Source organism: Trichechus manatus, unplaced genomic scaffold, assembly GCF_000243295.1.
Source record: "Trichechus manatus latirostris isolate Lorelei unplaced genomic scaffold, TriManLat1.0 scaffold00061, whole genome shotgun sequence".
Classification (NCBI taxonomy): domain Eukaryota; kingdom Metazoa; phylum Chordata; class Mammalia; order Sirenia; family Trichechidae; genus Trichechus; species Trichechus manatus.
The window spans coordinates 2,146,436-2,170,386 of NW_004443997.1; the positions used below are offsets into that span (position 1 = coordinate 2,146,436).

The 23,951-nt window shown below is 42.1% G+C and overlaps 2 protein-coding genes across 3 annotated transcripts in view; one reads left to right on the plus strand and one right to left on the minus strand.

The window, feature by feature from the left end:
* The window catches only part of DRG1 (developmentally regulated GTP binding protein 1), a 26,925-nt gene extending 23,423 nt beyond the window's left edge, over positions 1–3,502 (plus strand). Inside the window, exon 9 of the mRNA XM_004378967.3 lies at positions 3,185–3,502. Within this exon, the coding sequence (XP_004379024.1) occupies positions 3,185–3,284 (100 nt within the window). The 3' untranslated portion in view covers positions 3,285–3,502. The remainder of the gene's footprint in view (positions 1–3,184) is intronic.
* A 4,325-nt stretch (positions 3,503–7,827) lies between these two features.
* Positions 7,828–23,951, minus strand: part of EIF4ENIF1 (eukaryotic translation initiation factor 4E nuclear import factor 1) — a 58,585-nt gene continuing 42,461 nt past the window's right edge. Inside the window, exons 8-19 of one of the 2 annotated variants that reach the window (XM_012556291.2) lie at positions 22,540–22,675; positions 22,150–22,329; positions 20,553–20,785; positions 17,943–18,014; positions 17,299–17,482; positions 16,014–16,093; positions 15,542–15,684; positions 12,737–12,821; positions 11,462–11,594; positions 9,978–10,322; positions 9,524–9,688; positions 7,828–8,596 (exon numbers count right to left, since the gene is read on the minus strand). In XM_012556291.2, coding sequence (XP_012411745.1) covers positions 8,355–8,596; positions 9,524–9,688; positions 9,978–10,322; positions 11,462–11,594; positions 12,737–12,821; positions 15,542–15,684; positions 16,014–16,093; positions 17,299–17,482; positions 17,943–18,014; positions 20,553–20,785; positions 22,150–22,329; positions 22,540–22,675 — 1,998 coding nt within the window. In that variant the 3' untranslated portion in view covers positions 7,828–8,354. The remainder of the gene's footprint in view (positions 8,597–9,523; positions 9,689–9,977; positions 10,323–11,461; positions 11,595–12,736; positions 12,822–15,541; positions 15,685–16,013; positions 16,094–17,298; positions 17,483–17,942; positions 18,015–20,552; positions 20,786–22,149; positions 22,330–22,539; positions 22,676–23,951) is intronic. The other variant, XM_004378968.2, reaches the window with a different exon arrangement.

Genomic DNA, 23,951 nt, shown 5'->3' on the forward strand with positions numbered 1-23,951 from the left:
GCCTTCTGGGCCTTATCACTGGACTCCTGTACCTCGTTACTCTCATGGTTTTACTGGGCTGTCCACTCCCAGGCTGAACAGTGAACCTCGAAGGTAACTTCACCACTGAGCTAAAAGGGTATCTGGGGGCCATACTCTCGGGGTTTCTCCAGTCTCCTTTAGGCCAGTAAATCTGGTCTTAAAAAATTTTTTTGTTTTTAATGGTTATTTTGAACTAATTTTAGACTTACAGAAAAGTTGTAAAAATAGTACAGTTACTTTATATCACTCAGCCTCACTTCTAATGTTAACAGCTTACGTAACCATAGTACAATCATGAAGAATAGGAAATTAACATTGGTACAGGGTTGGTATGAGTCGCAGTTGACTCAGTGGCAACAGGTTTGGGCTTTTGTGTGGTTTTTTTTGGGTTTATAATATTATTAACTAAACTGCAGACCTTATTTGGATTTCACCACTTTTTCTGTCAGTATATTTTCTACCTTCCCAGGACTTATCAGGTATCCTACATAGCATTTAGTTATTTCTACTTAGTCTTCCAGTCTGTAACATTTCTTTAGTCTTTCATGACTTTGGTACTTGTTATTTTGTAGAATTATCCTTAATTTGAGTTTTTCTGAAGTTATCTCATGAATGAAGTGAGATTAATACATCTTTGGTAAGAATACCATAAAAATGATGATGTGTCCTTAGTACATCATAAGATTCATGATGTTAGTATGTCTTGTGGATAGTAGTACTTACCTTGATCACTTCAGTTGGTGTCTGTTGGGTTTCTCTACTATAAAGTATACTGTTTCTTTGTATATGACAAGTGTCTTGGGGGAAATACTTTGAGATTATGTAAATCCTGTTTCTTTAAATTTTCACCCCCCGATTTTGGCCTCCATTGGTATAGCTTGTCTGCAATTGCTGTGGTGGTTGCCTGATGGTGATTCTGTTTTCCTCTTTCATTCTATGTTTATTTATTGGAATTCTACTGTGAGCGAGCCCTATTTATTTAATTAATTCATAAGTTTATACAGTTACTTGTAATTCCAGTTTAATACTATAGGGTTCATTTTAGCCTTTCCTCTTTTCTTATTTTTAACTTCTTTCTCCAACAGTGAGAAACCTGTCATTATGTACAATCTACTTAGAATTTTTTTGTTGAATTGTAGTATGTATATAGTTTCAGAATTGCAACCATTACTCCTGTTATTACAGCATTTATGAACAGTTAATTTTCATCTTTATAGGCTGAAAATTTCAAAATAGTTTTAAAAACAGGAGAAGAAAATATTTGTAGAAAAGGAAGAAAGCATAGAAATAGTGACATTTTAAAAATATTCTCATCTTAAGAATAGTGAGAGAAGTGAAGTCCTGTATTCAGCTTCACATTTTATAAAATGTAACTGCATTTTCACTGCACTTGAAGTGTACACTTTGGCACTTCCTTGAGTCAATGAAAAAGCCTCCTGGAAAAAAGTTAAGCTTTGTCCCTTTTCAAACTTTCTAGCTTTCTTATAGCCCTGCCCTCTCACATTGGTTCCTTCTATGATGGTAGAATGCTATCCAAATCCCCCAGAGCTACAAGTTAGGCAATATTTTAGACAAGATACATGTCAAAGCAAATAGAATTTTATTTGGCACTATTTTTGTTTTTGTTTTTTTAAATTATTGCACAAACACCATTTTAACATCTTAATAATAGAAAAAAAAATTCAGCCTCAGTCCTTCTAATCATAACATTTGTCCTTTTCCCATTCTCTTCATATCCTTGTCTATATAGACACACATCTTTTTGTGTGTGTGTGGTATAATACATATATGAAACAAAAAAAGTTGCCATTTTAACCATTTTTCAGTGTGCTTTTCAGTGACATTCTCTTCTCCACGTTGTGTAATCACCACCACCCTCCATTTTCAAAAGTTAATCATCCCTGTAAACAGAAACTCAGTACCCCTTCAGCAGTAACTATACATTTTCCCCTCTTCCAGCCCCTGGTAACCACTCATATTTTTTTTCTCTATGCCAGTTCTAGATATTTCATGTAAACGAGATCATACAATATGTGTCCTTATAACCATAGTATTTCCTATTTTTTGCTACTTTAGGTAGTTTTCTAGTCTTTAGTCGTTTCCCATTTTATTTTTTTACTGTAGAAGTAGGATTAATGATTGTTATGGTTTTAATATCGCTGCATTGCTTTCCAAAGGGGCTGAACCAATTTGCATTGCCATCAACAAAATAAGAGGTGCTGATTTTATTGTAGGCATTGAGTATGATTGCTAAAAACTAGTTTTCCAGTAAAAGGGTCACCTTGCATTTATTTAAATGTATTTGCTTGTTCTTTTGAAAAACTGTTTATTTTACCAATTCTGTTTTATCAGTTCCTAATAGCTGTCTTTTTTTTTTTTTTTTAATAGTTTCTAGTTTAATTATTTCTTTTTGGAATGTAGATTTTTAAAGAAAGTTTTGGCTCAAAGATAATATAACAATATGGCCACCATTTTCCATCCTTAGATACATCATTGCTTTCAGCCTCTGTGGGATAGGGCTCAGCGTCTTGTTTTCCAGTTTCCATCCATTGTCTTAGAGTCCTATGGGTATAAAATACCTTCATATACATATATTCCAAGAAATCAGTAGGGCACATCAGTACAGTTTCTTGATTGGGGAGAGCATTTTCCTAGCAGATCTGAAGGAGGGAGATCCTGTATTTCTTACCAGTTACCACTGGTGGTTTTAGTAGATCCAATGAAAAGCGAGTGTGCTGTAACAGTCTGTAGTTGACATTTACGTGTTTAAGAATCAGTCTCCAATCTGAATTATTTTAGGACATTTCTCTGTAACAAACCATGCTTTCTCCTTTTAATTTTAAACTAGGCATCCTAGACTGTTCATTTGTGCTTTTTCCTCTTTGACCTTCTTAAACTGGCTGTGGGACAAGAGGAACCACACAACTTCCCAAAAGTGGAAACCTTGTATGCAGAAGGCTCCTGTGTACCACACTGCTGAGGGGTCTAAAGTCTAGGATTTGAGTGTGGTGCTTGAACCTGGGAGTGGGGACTTAGCTATTGACAGGCCTGTGGCTCTTAAGGGCTGGGATACAGAATCGGAGCAGAAGGTGGCACCCAGGCAGAAAGGACAGAGGCTAGATTTATCATTTTCACTGACTGTTCTTTTTTCCTTTCCATTCAGCGCTCTGGTCTGGGGTCTCTCTGTGAAACACAATCCTCAGAAAGTGGGTAAAGATCACACATTGGAGGATGAGGATGTCATTCAAATTGTGAAGAAGTGAAACCTTCCCTTTTCCCCACTGACGGGCCAGCGCAGCAGCAGCATTCCCCATGACCAAGCATCCTGCCTCAGACCCCTTCTTGGCTTTGGCAGCCACTGGATCAGGATTCAGGGGAGGGAGATGGAAGCACCCACACTGGAACTTCACTTTTCTTATCTTGGTGTCACCTTGTATGTTGAACTGCATAAAGGACCTGGTCTGCCAGCTGGCTACGTGCAGTTCATGTGTCAGTATGAGCATTCGTTTTGGGATGGACTCTAAGGGGAGGTATGTACATTGAGGCAGCTGCAGAAGGGGCATTTGGGAGCTCGTTCTTGAGTGCAGAATGGATACATATGTGACATGCAACATCCTAATTGATGATTAGTCATGGGAAACCCTTCCAATTGGATGTGACCTTCAGCTGTTTCAGGTGGTCTCTCCCAAGAGATACGGGAGAGAGGAAAGATTTAATGTAAGTTAACTGATTATTCCCTACAAGGTTAGCCCATTTTGGGGAGGTGTGGCCGTTGAATAAAGTACCCTGACCAGAGAAGGTTTGAATTGCAGGCCCATGTCTAATTATCTGAACAAATTATTCAACTCTTTTGGGCCTCATGTTTCCTCATGTAACATGGTTATAGTACAGTACTTACCATCTAGGGTGATGATTATTAAGTGTTAGGGGAGACAGTACTGGTAAACTGCTTAGCACACTACCTGGCATATAAGCACTTGGTGAATGTTGGCTCTTGTCACTGGCCTTTTTTCCCTTCTTGGGTTCCCTGCCTGCTTTAGTGAGAGCCCAGCTGTACATCATGCATGTTGAACTGAGCCATGCTGTTGCTGGACCGCTAAGTGTCTTTTTTCCCATAGCCCAGCCTTGCTGCTTGAACCCCCGTGGCAGTCCTATGCTCAATCACATAACCTGGGTGAAGGCGTGGAGGCGGAACATTGCAAGTAAGGCATCCAGTGTGATCAGAGCAGATTTGTCTGTACACTTATGTGTATGTGTGGAGGTGGGAGGTTAGGTTAACAAGAGGAGGGATGTGATCAGGATTATTTGAGAGAGAGGGTACCAAGGACATTATCAGAGGTTTTGCAGGCCAGGAATAAGGGAATTTAAGGGGATTGCTCTGACAGTTTGCAGCAATCTTGGTGTCCTGGGCTGGGCTAGTGATAACATGGGCAGAGATAAGGTGTGTGCACATAGGAACAGAGGTAAAATCTAAACTTAGTAAGAGACTGACTTGTTCTTTGGAGGAAATGAAATCAAAGATTATCATCCCTGGGATCCATACTGAAAGAGTAGGGCCAAAAAATGAACCATTTGCCACGGAGGGCAACCCCATGTGTACTCCCTGAGGGAATCAGAAAGGGGACCTTGTTTGCTGGAAGAAGAGAGTGAGGATTTGCTTTTAGATGAGGTAAGCTGGAGCTTCTAGCAGATTCTGAGGGATGGAGATGTGGGATTATCCACATATGAGTCTTTCTTTCTCCAGTGCTTGTTTCTCCTGCTGCCCTAATGACAGATTTGTTTTTCTGTGGTAGTCTTCCTGGAGCTTGGGGTTAGCACTGTCCCCAGACACAGCAGATAAGCCCCTTGGGATTGTCAGGCCTGGTATCTCAGTCTCCTTTGAGGATACAGACTTTGGAATCACTGCTGCATTTATGATGGAGGCCAGATCGTCATCTAGAGCTTGTCCCAACTCCTCAGGAAAATACTGGTTGTCTGAGCTATGGGATTTCCAGCAAGGGTGTGCTATCCAGCCAGAGCATACTGGGATTTTGAGGAATCCTCATGCAAAATTCATTTTCATTGAGCAAGCATTTAGCACTGTTAGGGTGTGGGAGAGAGAAGGCTGCTGAAATCTTTGCTTCCATCATGTATCACCCTGTCCCCCTCAGTCTGTGGTTTGCTAATGCTTGAGGATTATCCACCTTCTCCCTTTTCTCCCCTTTGGGGTTAGACTTGGCAGTTTTGGGAGAGGGGTACCTTTTTTGCATTGGAAATGCTGCCAGGGGCAGGACTGCTGAGGCAGTACTTTCCTACAGCTAATGGCTTTTGTCCTTCTGAACTTCTCTGAGACTGTAGTGGTTTGGCTGTCAGAGCATGGCTCGAATTTCATTTGCCGTTATATGTCCATGGTGTTTCTTTCCTGACCTTTGCACAAATAAGCCAACCCATTTTTCTGTGCCCATTAATTAGCTAGAATACTTTTTAGTTGTACTTAACAGAAAGCATTAACTTAACCAGCTGAAATTTAAGGAAATTTGGTCCCTCATACAAGTTGTTTGGAGCTCAGATGGACTCAAGATAGCTGTTATGTTATTGAGGATCTAGGTTCTGTCTATCAGGTTACTACTATGTCCGTTTCAGTTTGTTGGCTTTGCTAGGCAGCTGGCTTAGACTCACAACAACAGTCATAGAATGTTTGCCACAGTCCCAGGCCTTACATCCAGAATCCAGTGGATAATAAAAAGGGCTGAACCTTGTCTTTTTGAGAAGCCATTTCCCGGAAGCCCCCCAGCCGATTTGTCCTGTCTCTCATGGCCTAAATTGGGTCACATGTCCATTCCTGAACCAGCTGTTGGTAAAGGGAATAGAGTGATTAAGAATCACAGTGTTCACCCCTTTATCTCCATTCCTGTATTGTGTTTGTGCTTATCTCTGTCATTCACAAAGGGGGCAGTGGACCGGTCTTCCCTTCCCTTCCCTCTTAATACAGAGCCTGGCTTATGAGACACTTATCTCTGCTGCTCGTTGATTCCCACTGACCTCCCAAGCACTAGCTGCTCAATGCTTTCCTTTGGGAGGCAGTATTCTTACTTTCTACCTACCTGACCCCACTCCTTAAAGGTATATTTTCCATGAGGTTCTCTGTGGCCTTCTGCTCTTACTTGGAGGATGTCTTCCACATTTTTTTAGCTTGTCTTAACCTTTATTTTGCACCTCTTTCCAGCCCTGATTGTTTCTAAGCCACAGTCATGCCTGTTAGACTTCCCAGAGTTGTTTCAAAGACATCTCTTCTTGGTGGCTAACACTTGCTCCCTGCCCTCACCCTGTATCAGCTAATATTACTAGCTTCCTCATTTGCTCCCATCCTCACCTCCAATCCATTGTGTGCAACAGAAGTTTTACTAAAACCTGTTACGTCTGGCATCTGCACTGATAGTCCTGCAACTTTCCCTTATTCCCTTCAGGCTCCACCTGACTGGCTAATGGACTTGCCATTTGCTTGGTGCCTACATTTGTTCATTTCTGCCCCACCAAGCTTCTGTCCTGAAAAGGAAGCCTTTGCTGGCAGCTCCCATCCAACCCACCTGCCCTCTACCTACTAATGTTGTTCCAACATGAAGGGGAAATAAATGAAAGAGGACCTGTAGGAAAGGTGGAACTGGATTCAGGCACCTGTGTTCTGCTACCATCACTTGGGACTGCATTCCAGCGTCCACCTGTGGTAAGAAGAAAGCATTTACAAGAAATCTAACCATAGGGTCTGTTTTTAAAGCTGAGGAGTCACACTGAGAATGAGCAGTATGGGAGACTTATGAAGTTGAAAGAAAAGTACCACGAAGAGAGAGAGACCTCATGTTCAGTCCACAAAGACTGGTTTTGCTGAAATGTGACCTGCTTTCTTATGTTGTTGAAAGTATAGGGCAGGGTGGGCAGCTTCAAGTTTATAACCAACACCCAAAACACTCAAGATTTGGCTGTTTTTCACCCTTGCAGTCAAAATCCACCTTGCCCTTCACCTGTGTATTGGAAAACAGCCTCATTATTTGACCAGTGTGAAGTCAGAGTAGGTTTTGTGGCCCTAAAAGGACAAATCAAGAACTCAGGCAAATCATCCTAAGGTGGAGCTTGAGAAGTAGGTATTGTCACCTCAGATAAATAGGAATGAAAATCCTTTGGTCAGGAGAGGGAACCCAAGATCCTATAGTATTCTGGTAAGACTCTGTTTCTCCAGTGCTATTTATGTAGTTAAGGTGAATAATGAAAAACCAATTGTGAGCTGAGGAATGAGATACAGCACACAAGGAGCCAGACAACACAGGCTTCAAAGTTGAAATTCTGTATGGAAAAAGTGAGACTTAATGGATTGAATCAGAACCCTGAAGCCCCATTTTTCCTTATAGGGGACTCTGCGTTGGAGAAACAGAGTGCCAACAAACTATTGGCTTTTGCCCCAATAAATGTGGATTTGCTGCTAGTTTTGAACTTGAGGCTGGAAGAGTGGCAGTAGCCTCCATATATACATGATTCACCAATGAACAGACTGTTTTCAGTAGGTGGTTTTATCTTGGAAACATCCTGGTATTAGCCACAAGGGTGTCTGTAGGGTCAGCCAAGCTTACGTTTACAGCAGGCCCATTTGAGTCTTCGAGGCTCAAGAAAGAAGGCCATAGATTCCTCCTCCTAAATGAGATAAAGAGATCAACTCCATGAAGTGTTAAAGAAAAATTAAAACTTCAGATCACTCCACATGGCTCAGGAAGGAAGAGCTGGCTGGAAACATGGAAGAAGGGATTCACGGAAGAAATAAACACAATAATGCCGTTCACTTCATTCACACACTTAGCATATGCAACTTTAATCAACCAAAAGAAAAAAGAAGTCCCAAATGTACAAGTGAAAAGAATCCAAACTGTTGACACAGGCTTAACTAATATCAGCTACTTTTATGTACAGCTGTATAAGTTCAAAAAAGCTATCCTATATGTATATACAAAAGTCGTTTATACACAGGTCTGTACATAAGGGTCTATACATTTACTTCCTCAGAACCCTTAGGTGCCACCTCTTGAAGACACCAACACTTCATTCACATATCTTACAAAAAAAGACTGTTTCTAGGATTGACAACACTGTCTCCTATATTCAGAGCATAGGCGCCACTCGATTGGTTAAGAGATACTTCCTCCATAATGCAGACCACAGCAGATGTATGGGCATTCATTGTAAAGGCCTCCCCGCCAAACAGCATTGTCAGAGTGCTCCGAAGTAACAGCCCATAAACAAACACTAGATGGGAGTCCTGACTTGACTGCCACCCCAGGTCCAGGCTTAGGTGAGCATGCCTGCCCTGCTCACTGTCGGTATTCCAACTCATCTACACTGATGACTTTGGCGGGCATAGAGGGCAGGGGTTGCTGCAGCACATCTGAGCCAAACCATTTGGCAAGGCCCACAGGGGAGCTGCTCCTCTGGGTGGAGCGATGCTCCAGCTGGGAGTGCATGTGGGGCAGGCCTGACCGGCTGGGTACATTTTGGGGGTTTGTTGGAACGCTGACAGCTGATGCCTGGGAACCAGAGCCTGGAGGATGCAGAACTGTGGGATAAAAAGGAAGGGTTATCACTCAGCATGAGGGGGATAGCAGTTCTGTACACTCACTCCTCACTTACTGACATGGTTAGGTTCCAAAGACCAGGTTGTTAATGCAGAAATGGGCATTAAGCAAAAATGGAGGATGATCGTACCACATCACACAATGGCGAATGACTACATCATTACACAACTGCTAAACCACTGAGAATCATGGCCCAGCCAAGCTGACACACAGCCCTAACTATCACAGCCAGCATTACTGGCCTCATACCTTGGCATTTGTTACTGTCAGACATATGTCATTAATGCGCAAAATAGATAGTAGTATTTTTACTACTGTAAATGCAAAATGATAATTAGACAGCAAGTGAGGAGTAGGTGTGCTAAGCCCTGATTCACTCAAACTCTGTACATAAAACCCCCAAAAGAAGTCTTTACCAGAGGATTTATTCTAGGGTTTCTTTAGGAAACTCCTTTGCAAAATGCCAGTGCAACCAGAAGACAGTAGTGTATCTTGGAAACCTGAGCTACTCAGAAGCCATCCGGGTTGAGAACCTATCAGGGATGGCATGACCACTATTCTTCCCATGGCAAATAGCCACATCACAGAAAACACTTAATAGCTGGTGAGAAGGCATCTACCATGGAAGGCCCTATGTTGAACCTCTATTTGAAGGATTCTCAGCCTCCTCTCCTAAGAAGTAAAGGACAAACAAAACCCAGTGTATACCTGCCTCTCCTACTACCCTTAAAGGAACAGTAATCCCAAGTCGCATTGAGGTCAGTTTACTTCATCCTATCCTCTGGTTACAGACTGAACCCAGCCATCTTACTAGAACAGGTTAAAGAATGAGGATGCCTCAGTGTCAATCCATCCCCTCCACTGGATCCTGAGAGCTTCAAGCCTACCCAGCCCCATGCTGAGCCTACCTGAGCGCTGTAACTGCTGCTGCATCATTGCCAGATGCAGAGGTGTCCCAGCACGAGGGTTTAGGAGAGGGTGACTAACAGCAGGTAAAGGGTAAAAGGGCTGACCCAGGATAGGGCCAGATATTCCCTGTAAATGAGTCAGGTCCATCCCAGGAGGAAGCACGCCTATTGGGCAGAAAAAAGAAGCTGCTGAGTAGCCTTAATCTTCCTGGACATTTTCAAGCTTGAATTTACAGTTCTGCTGATCTGGAAGTTTATTAAGAATCAAGAATGCTTAAGCTAGATTCCTAATCTTAACGGACTAAGGGATGGATTGGACTGGACCCACTGCCAGCCAGTTTGATGGAAGAATCTAGGGGATGAAAACCTCCCATAGTGCAGCACTTTATCAGTACCAGCAACTGTTGCCATACCAGGGCTATAAACCTACATGCAAGCCAGGTTAGAAACTCACCAGCTTGGAGCAAACTTGGAAGATGCTGTGGGTGTACTCCCTGGGCGAGCATCCTTTGGACCAGCCCTGGGTGAAGCTGGTGAGCAGGCCGAACGATTGGTACATGGGGGACGAGGGGAACTTGATGGACAGGGCGGAGAAAAGGTGCTCCTGGAACTGGGGAAGCCAAGGTGGGTGTTTTTCTCCCAGTTGCTTTAGGTCGATAATCTTGTTCTTTGGTGTAACGGTTGGTTTGGGACAGTGGGGTAGAACACGAAGACCGCTGCACCGTTGACAGTTTGGGATTTGTAGTGGGAGAAGAGTCTCGATCAGCAGTGGGCACAGAGTTGGCTGACAGGAGGGTCTCTGTAAGGATCCAGACAGAATATTTTGGTATTGGCAAACCTCTCCCAAACACTTTGGCCTCCCAAGGATACAGTAAATCTCATTTCTCAAAAAATGTCAATTCTTATTTGATCCCTTCAAGTTCAGAGGTCAGCACGGTAAGGATCATCATTTACCTTATAAAGACGCCCAGAAGACAGATTGTGAATCTAGGTCATGGATAGTTAAGGACAGAGCTGGGACTAGATCCAAGTTTTCAGGTCTTCCAGCTCCTTGGTGGAACAAAGTAATTTTGCTATGCCCTGGGAAAACCAAAGGCTCTGAAGTTCTAAAAGCCCAACTCCTAAAAAGCCTAAGTTTTTGTTAATTATCTTTCTAACCCAGGAATAGGTGTGGGTAAGTGACCCTGGCTATCAGGTCTGGTGGTGTAACTCAGTTGGGCACTCCACTCTGCCAGTATGGTTGTGGCTCGGATTTGTCAGCTACACTGAATTAAATGCCTTTTAGCCTAAGGAGAAAATCAAGTAAGTCTAAAATGATGCAAATTTAAACAGAAAATCTGAACAGCAATCACAGTCTGGTGGAGGAATCCGAACTGCCTTAATAAGACCAACAGGATTTCCTTTTTCAGAAGCCTCAACGCAAGCAAAAAGCTCTCACAAGATTACTCCACACCTGTGACCATACCAGGTCAGGCCTGGTAGAGCTCTGTTACCATGTCCAAGAGTGACTCTAAAGCCTATCAGACATTTTCTACATACTTTTAAGAGGCCTCCTCCTATATGCACCTCCTATGCACGTCAACCAATGCACACATTTTGTTACATACTTATCTCCACAGACTGGAGAGAATCTTTTAGAAATAAAACTGGTTGAAATATATTCATTTGCCAAATAAATTTACTAATAAGTCAAGAATCTTAAGGATCTTAAAGATTATTCTTCCTATCTAATACTAGCACTCATACCATTATTAGGTTGATCAGAATTTTGAGTGGATTAACAGTTGTGAGCTGGCCTAGCACGTCTCACTATCAGACACAGAACAGAGGTCCAGAGGGCCAGAGGTCTTGCCCAGGGCTTTGCTGAGAATCAGGTCAGGGCTGTGTTCTCTCCATCACACACATTCTCGGACCGTTGCACCTCAAACACTGCAGTACCTTCACTGGCCTTGTGAGTGTCCTCTTTACTATCACTGAGAGCTGCTTTTCCAGACGCTGGCTCCTCCTTGCTTTTCTCTTTGCTCTCATACATCTTACGAATCACTGAGGTAGGGGTGAAGGAAGGAGAAAGCTGCAGAGAAAAACCATTAGCATTAACATATTATCTTGGTGCCTTTCCCTAATCAACTCGAGATTAACTGGCCAAGCTACTCAGCAAGCTGAAGAGTCCCCATGTCTGCTACATGGTAGCAGAGGCCAGCTCCAACGTTCTGGTCTCTAGCTGCTAGAAACAAACAGCATGGGGCAAAAAGTAAGCCTCACAGGTTACTTTCATCAAAACCTAGATTTAGCTCTAGTATAAAGGTAGTCAAAGCTTCAGCCTACCTGTGTCTGTGATGGTGGTGGACCTGCTGATACAGGCTTTGCATCAGCCATTTCCCCAGCCTCGCATTAGGACACTTGGGAAAGGACATTTCAGAGACAACCAGAGAATCTAAAGTACTCCATACTCCTAATGTTTCCCTTTCTACCTTGGCTACCAGAAAATTCACATTAGGATAATGGTCTCAGCCATTAGGATTCACTATTAGGGGGCATTTCCCATCTCTTCACCGTCTATAACTACTTTGATGATTTTATTACGCGTGTGCCTTTTTGCATCAAACAACCCCAAGTCCCTGATGATAGTAGACAAGGTATGACTTCTGAACAGAAAAGCTCCTTCTCCTAGACTCTGCCTTCAAAGGTGGTTGGTGAGAAGATCCACTTGGGGTCCTGAAGCATACAGCAATACTTCCAACTGTCTATCGGCCTCAACTAGATGACGAAGGTCTGTGGGGAGTGAAATTTCTTTTTTATAATGCTGGTACACAAGCCAGTTGTAAAACCAGACATGTCACCACAAATAATCAAACCCCTTTGTTCTACTGGACTCCCCATGATCTAACCCCAGTCAGCCTTTCCAGCCTCACCTCCTGACCTTCACCCTTGTCTTCCTGGCAAAGCAACTATTCGTTTGTCTGAACATACTACATCACCTTTGTGTGCCCTGGCCATGCTCATCTACCTGCTGGAACACACTTTCCCCAGTATAGGGGCTTCGCTAGACTCCTAACAGTGTCCTGAAATAACAAATAGGTAGGTATGACCGATGGACTATGAGATCAGTTATTCCTGTGGAAAGCACTCAAGGACATTTTGTGCACAGAGTGGTACAACACAGGTACAACCAAACAGGGAGAAATCTAAAGGTCATTCACAAAGGTCACTGACCATGCTTGTGATGGAGGCAGAGGGGGCAGGGGAAGAGGAATTCCCTTGATGCACAGGTGCTGGCGACTTCGTCACTCGCTGCTGCCTGTGAAGAAACCAAGTATCAGTGTTGAGCACCAAACTGCTCACATCCAGAGTCGTAAAACGAGGTAACTCAAGAACAGCCAAGGAATCCAACATCTCCTTTCCCTTATCCAGTTCACTTTCCCAAGTATTTAGTAAATACCTAATATATGCAAAAAGCATATGCTAAGCTCTGAGCGGTGACAAAAGCTTAAGGAAACATAGTCCCAGCATTCCCAAGAGCTCTCAGTCCAGTAGGGGAGATACTTACCAACCCAGAGCAAACCAACGTAGTAGACACCAACAATACAATGGGTTGAGGGAATGATAGGATACTCCTACTGAAGGGACTCTTGGGAAGCTTCTCAGGGAGCTACAAGATGGAGGCCAGTGGTTCAGGGAACAGGTAAAGGACTTGGGAAGACCTTGGGCATGCCTAGGTTTATCCAGGGCTGGTGTACAGTTTATTTGTAGACTACACCAGAGGGCAGGGGGCACATGTTCCTCTCCAACACTAATTAGGACACTGCCGGGCACACAACGGATGCTCTGTGGTTCAAATCAAAAGAGAACCAACAGTTGACGCTATTTTAGGCTGTTACCTGCAGCATTCCCAACCACTCCTGGCCTCCACACAAGACTGATCCCAAGCCTCCCAAATAAAAAGAACAGACTTGTCCCCCTAGCCATTCTACTCATCCTCCCTTAATCTGGAAGAAAACAGGCGACAGCTGATGTAGGCATAAACAGGTTGAGAGAAGAAAATTATCTGAGCTCAGTGGCTAATGACAGCTTTACTGCATTCAAGCCAAGTCAAACCTTGTGCCACAAAGCTAAAGCCCAAGGAAACTCAGTGACTCTGAAAGCTGAATCACAAGCAGATGGGAATCCTAAACCTATGGCTTCTTTCCGGGTAAGCCCCAGTGCTGCTACTCAAGAGTGTGAAAACATGGGCAGCACACAGATCAGTGATACTCTGAGTGAACAAGATGTGAACCCCTAACCTGGGGGTCCTACATGACCTGCCATTTGTTCACTCTGGTAAACAAAAATTGAGTACCTACTATGTATTAGACACTGTTCTAGGTGCTGGGGATACAGCAGTGAACAAAACAAAAATCTCCGCCCATATGGAAATTACATTCTTATGGCTGGTGGTGTGGAGGGGGGTTACTGCAGGGAGGGAGACAATAAAAGAGTATGCTAGAAGGTGATAAGTACAAGAAAACAATGGAGCAGGTAAGGGGAAAGGCATGTCTGTTTGGGGACACCTGAGAGGCTGACATTTGATGTAAAACATGGAGGCTCTGCTGACCCTGACTAAGCTTTACTTGCTAGTTTTGAGTAAGGCACATTTTAAAAGTTCGTCTCAGTAAAATGCAGTTATTTATCCCATCTACTTCACAGGGCTGTTGTCAAGATCAAATACAATTTTGTATGTTGACTGAAAGTGCTCTGAAAGTCACAGATCACACCAGTGACTATCAGGTAACTATACTACGTAGTACAGAGACACCAAGCCAAGGTTAAAGGGGCTCAGCAGAGCAGTCCTGCACTCTGGGCCTAGGCTGAGGGTCACTACGGATGAGATGCATGTACTTGAGCAATAGTAACTCCTGGTCTCATTGCTCCCCTCCCTGCTCAGAGCATCATGCCCACTGTCCAGGTTAGGAAGGAAAACCTATTTTAGGCCGCTAGACTACTATATGCAAGTTTAAAGTGGTAGACTGATACACCATCCTTTCCCAGAGGTCTATACAATCGAGGGACAAGATTAGGAAAGGCAACTGCTGAAACTCAACATACAAAACTGCTTAAGCAGGACACCAAGGCACTGACATGGCAATTTTAAAAATCACATCAACACACAAACTGTAATTAGGAAGTACTGTATGAGCAGGACTAAACTGTAGTGTTCAGGGATGCAAATTTGGGTGATAAAGCTGAAAAGGAAGGTGGCAATTACCCTATGAAGGCTGAACAGTAGTCACCTCTGGGAAAGGAAGGGAATGTGGTTTGGACAGAGCACCTGGAGGGCTTCCAGGCAGTTAACAAGATGCTTGCCTTGTAAAAAGCTACACATTTGTTTTAGGTAGTTTTCTGTTTTACTTTGCGATAAGGAACAATATGCTATCTCTTTCCCTTTTCTCCCCATCTGTGGTTCGTTTTTCACTACTTGTTACAACTAACTAAAAGAAGAGTAGGTGAATGAAGTCAGTAATCTACTTGTTAACAGCTCTGATCAACAAATCCACCTCCATCAAGGAATAGCTTGATCACTCAACATGGGAGTGTCGGGGGAGGAAGCGAGGTGGATTTTACTTTCCATCATTTCATAAGCATAACTGCAAATAAGGAGCCTATGCTAACTATAAAAATCCTTCAACTGGCAGAAGACATCATAAGATTTTAAAATCTATATACTCCTAGCAGTGAGGTAAACAGGGCAGGCAGCATTCCTACCATGTGACCAATTAGCAAACTGAAACGAAAACAGTAATTTACAAATCAAGAACACAAAACAAAAGCACCATAGGCTGCAAAGCCGATGCCCCTGCAGTAGAATTCAATCATAATTTCTTTATCACGTCCTTTATTGGCAGTATTTGGGGCGAGATGGAATTCCCACCACATGCTGCACAAGAGATTAGCATGCATAACAGAATTAGACTGCAGATCACTAATTTGCTTATCTGAGGAAAACTCCTTTGCTAACCCAACATGAATAGACCAATGACTTACCTGTTTCTGAATCCATCTTTGGTTCTGTCCACCTGTGGTTTGCTAAAACCAGGCTGGTAGAAGTTTGCTGTCTGCATTCCAAGGTCATGTGGCAAAGCCAGCCCCTCCAAAGTGGCCTGTTGCAACTCTAGCTGGCTTATCTGCTGAACAGAAGCAGCAGAGGAGGATCAGCAGAAGAATGAAGACAGTCAATGTACTTTCTAAAAACATCTCTTAGAAAGGTATGGTTAAAGCAGTAGCTGAGGAAATCAGTCAGGTACTACAAACCTGACTCACCTGTGCTGCCATTCATTGAACAGGATTTTAACTGCGTTTAAGTATTACTTTAGTTGCTCAGCAATATTCTAGCATTTGTTGAGCTTGAATTAGTTCAAAACCACTTCTGAGCATTGTAGTGATTCTCCATCCCACAAGCAACAAGAAGGTTGAAAAGCAAGCAACAAACTGAGTTTGAGAAAGAGCTCGGCCTGACCTGGGCTGTGACAGGACTCATGGGCTTGCGCATGCCTTGGAACGGGTCTCCGAGAAGCTGCTGTGGCCCTGGTGTGAAACCTGTCGGTAAGTTAAGGTATCAGTGAGTGTCACCCTGAGAGGCACTATCACTAATGCGTGCTCCTCTTAATGCACACCATCTCCTTCCAGAAGCACTGACTCCCTGGGCTGACGGACGTCCCTCTTCTGCTGTGCCCCCACAGTGAACTATGTGGACCTCAACCATTGCACTTAATGACCCCAAATGCTGGTGTGTCCATCTTCCCCACTAAACAGTCAGCTTTGCTCCTTTCAGAGCAGAGCCCTCCATCTGGGAGAGAGACCTTTTCTTGTCAGTGACTTGGCCCATTATTACCAAACCAGCTGGTACCAAAGCAGAGAATGGTGCTCTGACATTCACATTTTCCACTCATCTCCCTGTTGTGGAAGGGAAGATATCAAACACTGCCTCTCAGTGTGTGAATGGCAGGATCTGGAGTGGCCAGCAGCTTAAAGTGGTCCAGCAAGGTCTATGAGAGTCTGTACTGGCACTTTGCTAGTACAGCTTTCTGGGAAGAGCTTTCTGGGAAAGGCTTTTTCTGGCCACATTCTGTATTAGCCACCAAAAACAAAACCAAATCCATTGCCATCGAGTTGATTCTGACTCATAGAGACCCTACAGGACAGAGTAGAACTGCCCCATAGGGTTTCCAAGGCTGTAAATCTTTTTACAGAAACAGATTGCCACAACTTTCCCCTACAGAGTGACTGATGGGTTTGAGCCACTAACCTTTCAGTTAGCAGCCAAAACCACTATGCCACCAGGTCTCCAAATTAGCCAGAGACCTGTTTAAATAACCTCTCATAGTTGAGTGTCTACCAACTTCATTAGCTTGGTAGAGGAGCCACTACTATGAATTCTACTCTAACAAGGAAAAACCCAGGAAGTCAAATTTACTTTTGATTGAATTCCCAAAATAAGACTAAAGAGCTGGATCCAATTTAGAGCAAACTCAAGGCGGGGGGGAATCTACAACATGAATATACTCACCTAGAAAGGCAGCTTAATAATCCTCATTTGTCCTCTTCCCCTCACCAAAACAAATACATATGCCCCCCACCAAAAAAATTATGATAAATTTACAAACTTTTTCATGGACATCTTTTAAATTCAAGGATGTCCATGAAAAAAGTTTGCCAGTTATAGGAGACAACTATACCCTTGCTAGGGGAAAAGGAGGAAGGCGATACAGGGTGGAAGAACCTTTATGCGCAAGGGTATTTACCAATTGGTGAAGATATTCTAGGGCGAAGGTAGTCTGCTGAGGCTGCTCGTGACTGAAACACCTGTGACGAGGGCGGAGTAGGTGCTCTTTGGCCTAGCAAAGATGCTGTAGGCTCCAACCTCCCCATAAGGCCACTCAGAAGGTTGGAAGAAGCAGGTCTCTGAACTGGGGGACCCAGAAGTTCCTTAAGGCAGAAAAAACAGATGTCTGTGAACAAACCTAGTTCCTCCTCCTAGTCAGAGGCTTGTGGATTATGCATGAACATTTGGAAGGCACATGATGAGTCTCCCTCATGTTCCACTGAAGGACTTGGCATGTGTACATGCAATACATTTCTCTGAATGTTCAGTTAGGAACATTTGCTTTAGGTTAGTGCTACAAATACAGGTTTGGTACTTTTAAGTTCCACGGAGAAAGTGCAAACCTGCAAACCGGAAATCAAGGGCTTACACGGTCATCTTTTTTAGCCATCCTCCCCATTGAGATCACCAGCAACACAGAACAATGTCAGGCAGCAACATCACACCCTTGATTGCGAGGCAACAATTTCATTCTCTAAGGTCCAAATGTGGACTACTATGCAACACCAGTTCAAAGGACTACTGTTCAGGACTCTAAGGCCTCGCTAGAAGATTGTGAAGTACCTGGAGGATGTTCTTAGGGACAGGCTGGCCTGGAATCTCTGCAGGGGACATCAAATGGCTTTCAAGGTTTCGCTAAAAAAGTCAAAGGAAAACTGGTTTTAACCTTACACACTTAATTCTAGTTTAATTAGGGAACACAGTAAAGCACAAAAACTTCCTAAAGGAGCTGACACTTAATAGCAAAATGATGTTAAAGTCACAGAAAACTAAGATCAACTTGTTCCACTCTCTCATCACATTAAGTTCCAACGATCTAAGAATCAAAGAATCTTCCCATGTATACGCACATCCACTCAGAGACCAGCAGACAAGGTCTTTCCTGTGAGGCAACCCTAGGCCATTTCACAGTTTCTAATATTGTGACCAAAAGAAGGGAGAAAGAAAATGATGAAATTGAAGAACACTTACATAGTAAGAAACTACAAGTAGGAACTTTGATAATTCAGATTTTAATTTGAGGCAACCCTTGCTACCCATTATCTTTAACAAGACTTACAGACCACAGACAGTACTAAAAACCTAGTACACAAGATACAAAGTTTGGCCTGAATTGTTATATTTCAGAGAATTTAAACTTAGTTATTTCTTAAAAAGCTTTTGCAAAATGGGTCTGATATGCAGGGCAGAATTAATTCTTTCACTCTCTGCTCTTTTAATGCAGCAGCAGTTACATGTTGCCATGCAACCTGCATTACCTCCCACACTTCAGGACAGCCCTGAGCCCATTTGCACAACATGCCTGAAGTGCTTTCTGCTACAATTTCCCTTCCACTAGATGGAAGGTCCTTGGGCATGACAAATACAGTAGTACAAAGATATCCAAGTGTTTTATTGCTGGTTTTACAATTGGAACTAAATGCAGATGATTTTAAAAAGAAATCTCCTCAAGACTCCTTTAATTCCATCTAATAAGAACAAATAGGCTACTTTCTACTACATGGCTTACTATATACTTGGAGGACAGCATCTACACTTCAGTTTGAAATGGAGTTTAGACTGAACTAACATGTCATATTTGGGGATGAAGTAGTATGATGGAACCTAAATGGATAGAACAGATCAGAAATAGCATACAACACACAAACAGCAGAAGAAATTAAAGACATTGACTTTAGAAGTTGACCATGATTTAAAAAACAACATGCAAATCAAGCAGTATTTTGGGATAACACCTGATGTGCTTATTACATTAATTTTCTTGTTGCTTTCTTTCATAGGTTAGGTTGCACAGCAACTTGAAATTATATCATCCATCCCTTTAGGCAGGCGTTTGAGGCTCATTCTCTCAGCTATACTGGAGAGCACTGAAATCCCAAAACAGTCACTCTCACAACTCATGGTCAGTTAAGTCATTATCAAACCCTAGAATCATATCTGAAAGAAAATTTCCAAAAGTGTCAAGAAACAAACTTCTAGATCCCCCTGTTCCCATTTCTTTACTCACTGATACTAAGAAAAGCTACTTACTCGGTTCGACCCACACCACCGCATGCCAGTCAACACCCAATTACCAAGACACAAAGGTAACAAGGCAGAAGAGGACATTTTGCAATCTCGTAATCTGGTCTTCATTTATAAGCATTCGTATCTAACAGTTCCTTGTATGGGAATAACTCAGTTTATAAGAACATTCCCTTGTAACTGACATGGTGTGGTCAGATATATAGAAACAAGTCTATATATCTGATATCTATTTCAGAACTGAGATGTCACTTTTCAGAGGTAGAGAGTCGTTCCTCGTACTAAGGCCAGGAATAATGACCCCTCTGTCTGACATAGGTAGGTTAGAATCTCTATCGTTAACTGCTGATCAAATAAGGAAAGTCAAACTCCGTTGCCTTCCTTTGATACAAGACACAATGAGTCAAACAGCTGTTGCTGTTCACATCTTGGCCTAGAGGCTTCCAGACAAGAAAGTTCAGAGGAAAAAAAAGGAGGCAAAACTCAATGGCGAATCTGCTCCAATTTAGCAACTACAAAAATGGTGATACTGAGACACCAGCCATGGGCTCACAGCCACCTCCAGTAACTGTTGTGTCAAAGACTCGTGTGTGCTATACACCTTCTACTGACATGCAGTCACGTTATAAACCAACTTCATGTATAAAAATATTTTAAAAGTTTGAAGTCACAACTTTTTCTATTAGTAAGTTAAAAGAAGGTATTTGTCTTGAAAAATCCATCTTAGATACTTTATAAATGATTTGTATGGCAGCCAATTACCTATTCAAGAAAGCAGGTAATCCCAGGTATCTGGGAGAAGGTGTGGGGCGGAAAAAGGATTTTATTATAAAAATATGGTTAAGTTACATGAACTTAAGTAGCCAAATAAAATACCTTTTTAAGTAGTGATTTAAGATAATGTTTAATCTTTCAATTTTTATGCTGTCACCACAGTACATACATATTAATCCCAAGCCTGCTTGTTCTTGTAACAAATAGCATACAAAATTAAAGAACACACAAAAGCATCAAGGACCAAATGACTACTAAAGAACTTCCAACATATTCAGAAGGCCTTTTTCTTTTTAAAAATACATTTATTGTGGTGGGAAGTGGAACAGAAGACGGGAAAAGGAGAAAAGGCTGGGTTTTGTGCCACATACTTACACTGGCTTTGGGCTGTGAAGGCAAAGTCCCACTTGCCTTCATGGTGCTCACTAGCTTGTTGAACGCAGTCATATCTCCATCCTTTTTGAGCTGCCGATTGCTTGTTACAGCATTTAGGGTCTCCTCTAAATGTTCTGCCATGAAGGGAGTTGAATTCTTCACTTGCTGGTCCACCTTCAAGCCCTTGAGCCCTGCTTCTACCTCTTCCACTGAGAGCACAACCCCTGAATGTGCTGCAAAGTTGAAAAAGTTCAGGTTAAGCCAGGCGGAAGGATATGTGGTAGGAACTCTCTTTGGCTACCATTATGGGCAAGGTAAAAATAATTTATTTCACGGCTGAAGTGAGGCTGTCAGAATAGGCTTACACCAAAAACAGACAAACTGAAGATAGTGAAAATCACAGATGCTCAGCAGGAATAAGGCTATAATTGTGTACTTACTAATGAAGTGGCATAAATTAAACCTAAAATGGCTAGATTTCATTTTATTTGGATCCACAATCACCACCATGGAAGCAGCAGTCAAGAAATCAAACCATCTATTGCACTGGGCAAATCTGCTGCAAAAGACTTCTTTAAAGTGTTAAAAGCAAACATATCACTTTGAGGACTAAGGTGCACCCGACCCAAGCCATGGTATTTTCAATTGCCTCATATATATGTGAAAGCTTGACAATGAATAAGGAAGACCGAACAAGAACTGATGCATTTGAATTAAAGTACTGGCAGACAATACTGGATACACCATGGACTGCCAGAAGAATGAATAAATCTGTCTTGGAAGAAGTACTGCCAGAATGCTCCTTAAAAGTGAGGATGGCGAGACTCTGTCTCACTTACTTTGGACATAGTATCAGGAGGGACCAGTCTTTGGAGAAAGACATCATACTTGATAAAGCAGAGGGTCAGCAAAAAAGAGGAAGACCCTCAATGAGATGGATTGACACAGTGGCTGCAAAAATGGGCTCAAACATAGCCAACGACTGTGAGGATGGCTCAGGACTGGGTAATGAATGTTTCGTTCCACATGGGGTCACTATGAGTTGGAACCAACTTGATGGCACCTAACAACAACAGATGCTAGACACTGGGGTCCATGACCACAGGGTGGTATGCTTTAAAATGTGACATGGTATGTATCTGAATCTCCTCTGGAGATGTCACTCAGGTCCGTAGGGCAGGAATTCCAAATAGTCCAACATAAGGAATATTTCTACCTGCATGGTGGTTATTATAATACTAAATTTTTATGTTGTGGGTTTATAACCTAAAGAAAACCATGGCAGATTGAGGCAAAGATGTGAGGAGCTAGCAAGTTATGCTTAAAAGAACTAAAACAGTCACAGGAGTATAACAATCAGGCTCCAAGTAAACAGAACTAAGAAGAAAGGTTTTCATCATGGGGCCCATGGCCCACGGACTATCAGATTTTCAAAGAGGTGGTATTATTCAATAAAATGAGCTTTTTGTAAAAACATTAAACAAAACCCACCATAAATTTGACTTTTGATGAAACAGTAGTATGCTAGACCAACTGCCCTAAGGCTGAACATTCAAACTTTTCCAGATACCTCAAGCAGACTCTCATAAACACTTACAGCTTTCTTTAAGTTTTTCTTTATTTGCAGAAAGGCTAGAGAGAAGAGGTTTTAAGTCCACTTTGGCTTTCTGTAGCATTTCTAAAATATCCACTTTATTTTCAGCATTATCTTCCAATGGTATAGGAGCAAAGTAATTCCCAGAGTTCTGTCCAGGAGAGAGGATGGCTTGCTCCAGACCTGGCATTGCAAATAAACATATTCATAATTAATTTGTCCCAATAAAGTACAGAAACTGCTCTTCAGCAGTACTGAGAGGACACAAGTTAAGGCTTTTCAGTATCCAGAGATCCTCTGACCTTAATGGACCCATGACTAATGAAAACAGAATGAACCATGTCAGAGAAAGTTCAAATTTACACCCAAAGCCAGAATCTGATGTCATTTTACCTGCAAGTCTCTCCAGTTCTTCATGTGGTGTTGACCCAAGACTGCTGGACCGGCTTCCTGATCGGCTCGGGTTAGAGAACCACCTACTGAATCGACTGGCAGAGACTGACCCTTCGCCCAAAACATCTTCTATCATCTAAAGGAAAATATAAAAGGAGCTAAGATAATAGTCTCTAGGTGAAAAGGACAAGCAAGCTCAAATCTTAAGAAAGAGTCATTTACGTTGAAAACTTCCTTTGATGCTATTGATCTGAAGGTAAACACCCTCAGAACTTAGAATTTTTAACACTTTTTAATTTACTTTTCTTCCTCTGTTGGGTCATTTCTGAGTAACCCAAACTTGGGCATAACAAACTAACCATATAAAATAAAGCCTGTATACCACAGAAAGTGTTTTGGTTTTTTACTCTTTGACTTATTAGAAAATCCATACACTACACCAATGTTCTCAGAGGACACAATTTCAGAATAAAAATCAGCACCAGACTGAAGAATTCCACTGCTAAGGTGATGAGTGGACTTCAATTAAACATGAAGTATGGGGAGCTGACACAGACAACTCTTGCTTCAAACTGGCCCATCCTAACAATTTCGGAAGCCAAAAGCTAAACAAGTAGAGTTTCTAAGTCAAAGTTTAGAATGTGTCAGAATGTGAAAGATGAGCTTTTAACTTCTAATTTGTGTTTGAACTGAATGAGGAGTTTCAGGTGTTTGTTGTCTTTTTAAATTGACCTCCAACAGTTCCCAGTTTAATAATAAGAACACTTAAATGATGTACCAGGATCAGAAATAATTTACTCAACACTATTATCTCATAATAGAACTTCTATTACCAATTCTTAAAAACAAGATTTAAGCTATTTTAAAAATACGAATTTTCAATTCTACCCTATCATAAATCCAGTTAAATATCCAAACTGATCTTTACACGGTACTCTTATTAACATTTAGAAAAGATAAAGCAGATGTCAATCAAAAAATGAGGCACATCCATGGAAGTAAGGCACAGACTTTCATTACTTCTACATCAACTGATACACAGAAAACATGTTTTTTCCACAAGCTGGTACATGGATGACAGAGTTAGTGACTGTGTTTAACCGAAGTCTGGAATCCACGGTTTCTAGTCAAAGTTTACCAGGGGAAAGTTAGATTTATTCTTCTGTTCCTACCTGGAAGAATTTTTTCATAACCTGCAACCCAAACTGAACCACAAAAGACTTCCCTTGAACAGAAGAAAGGATTTTAATTCAAGATTCCAATTCAACTAATGCTTCTAGTTCTTCTCTTTTCAGAGGAATTACTCAGACAGTGTCAGTCCCACTTGTAGACTTTCAGACCCTCACACTTTAAATAATGCTGACCTTCGAGTGCATTAATTTTGGAATAATTAAAGACTAAGAAGCACTACA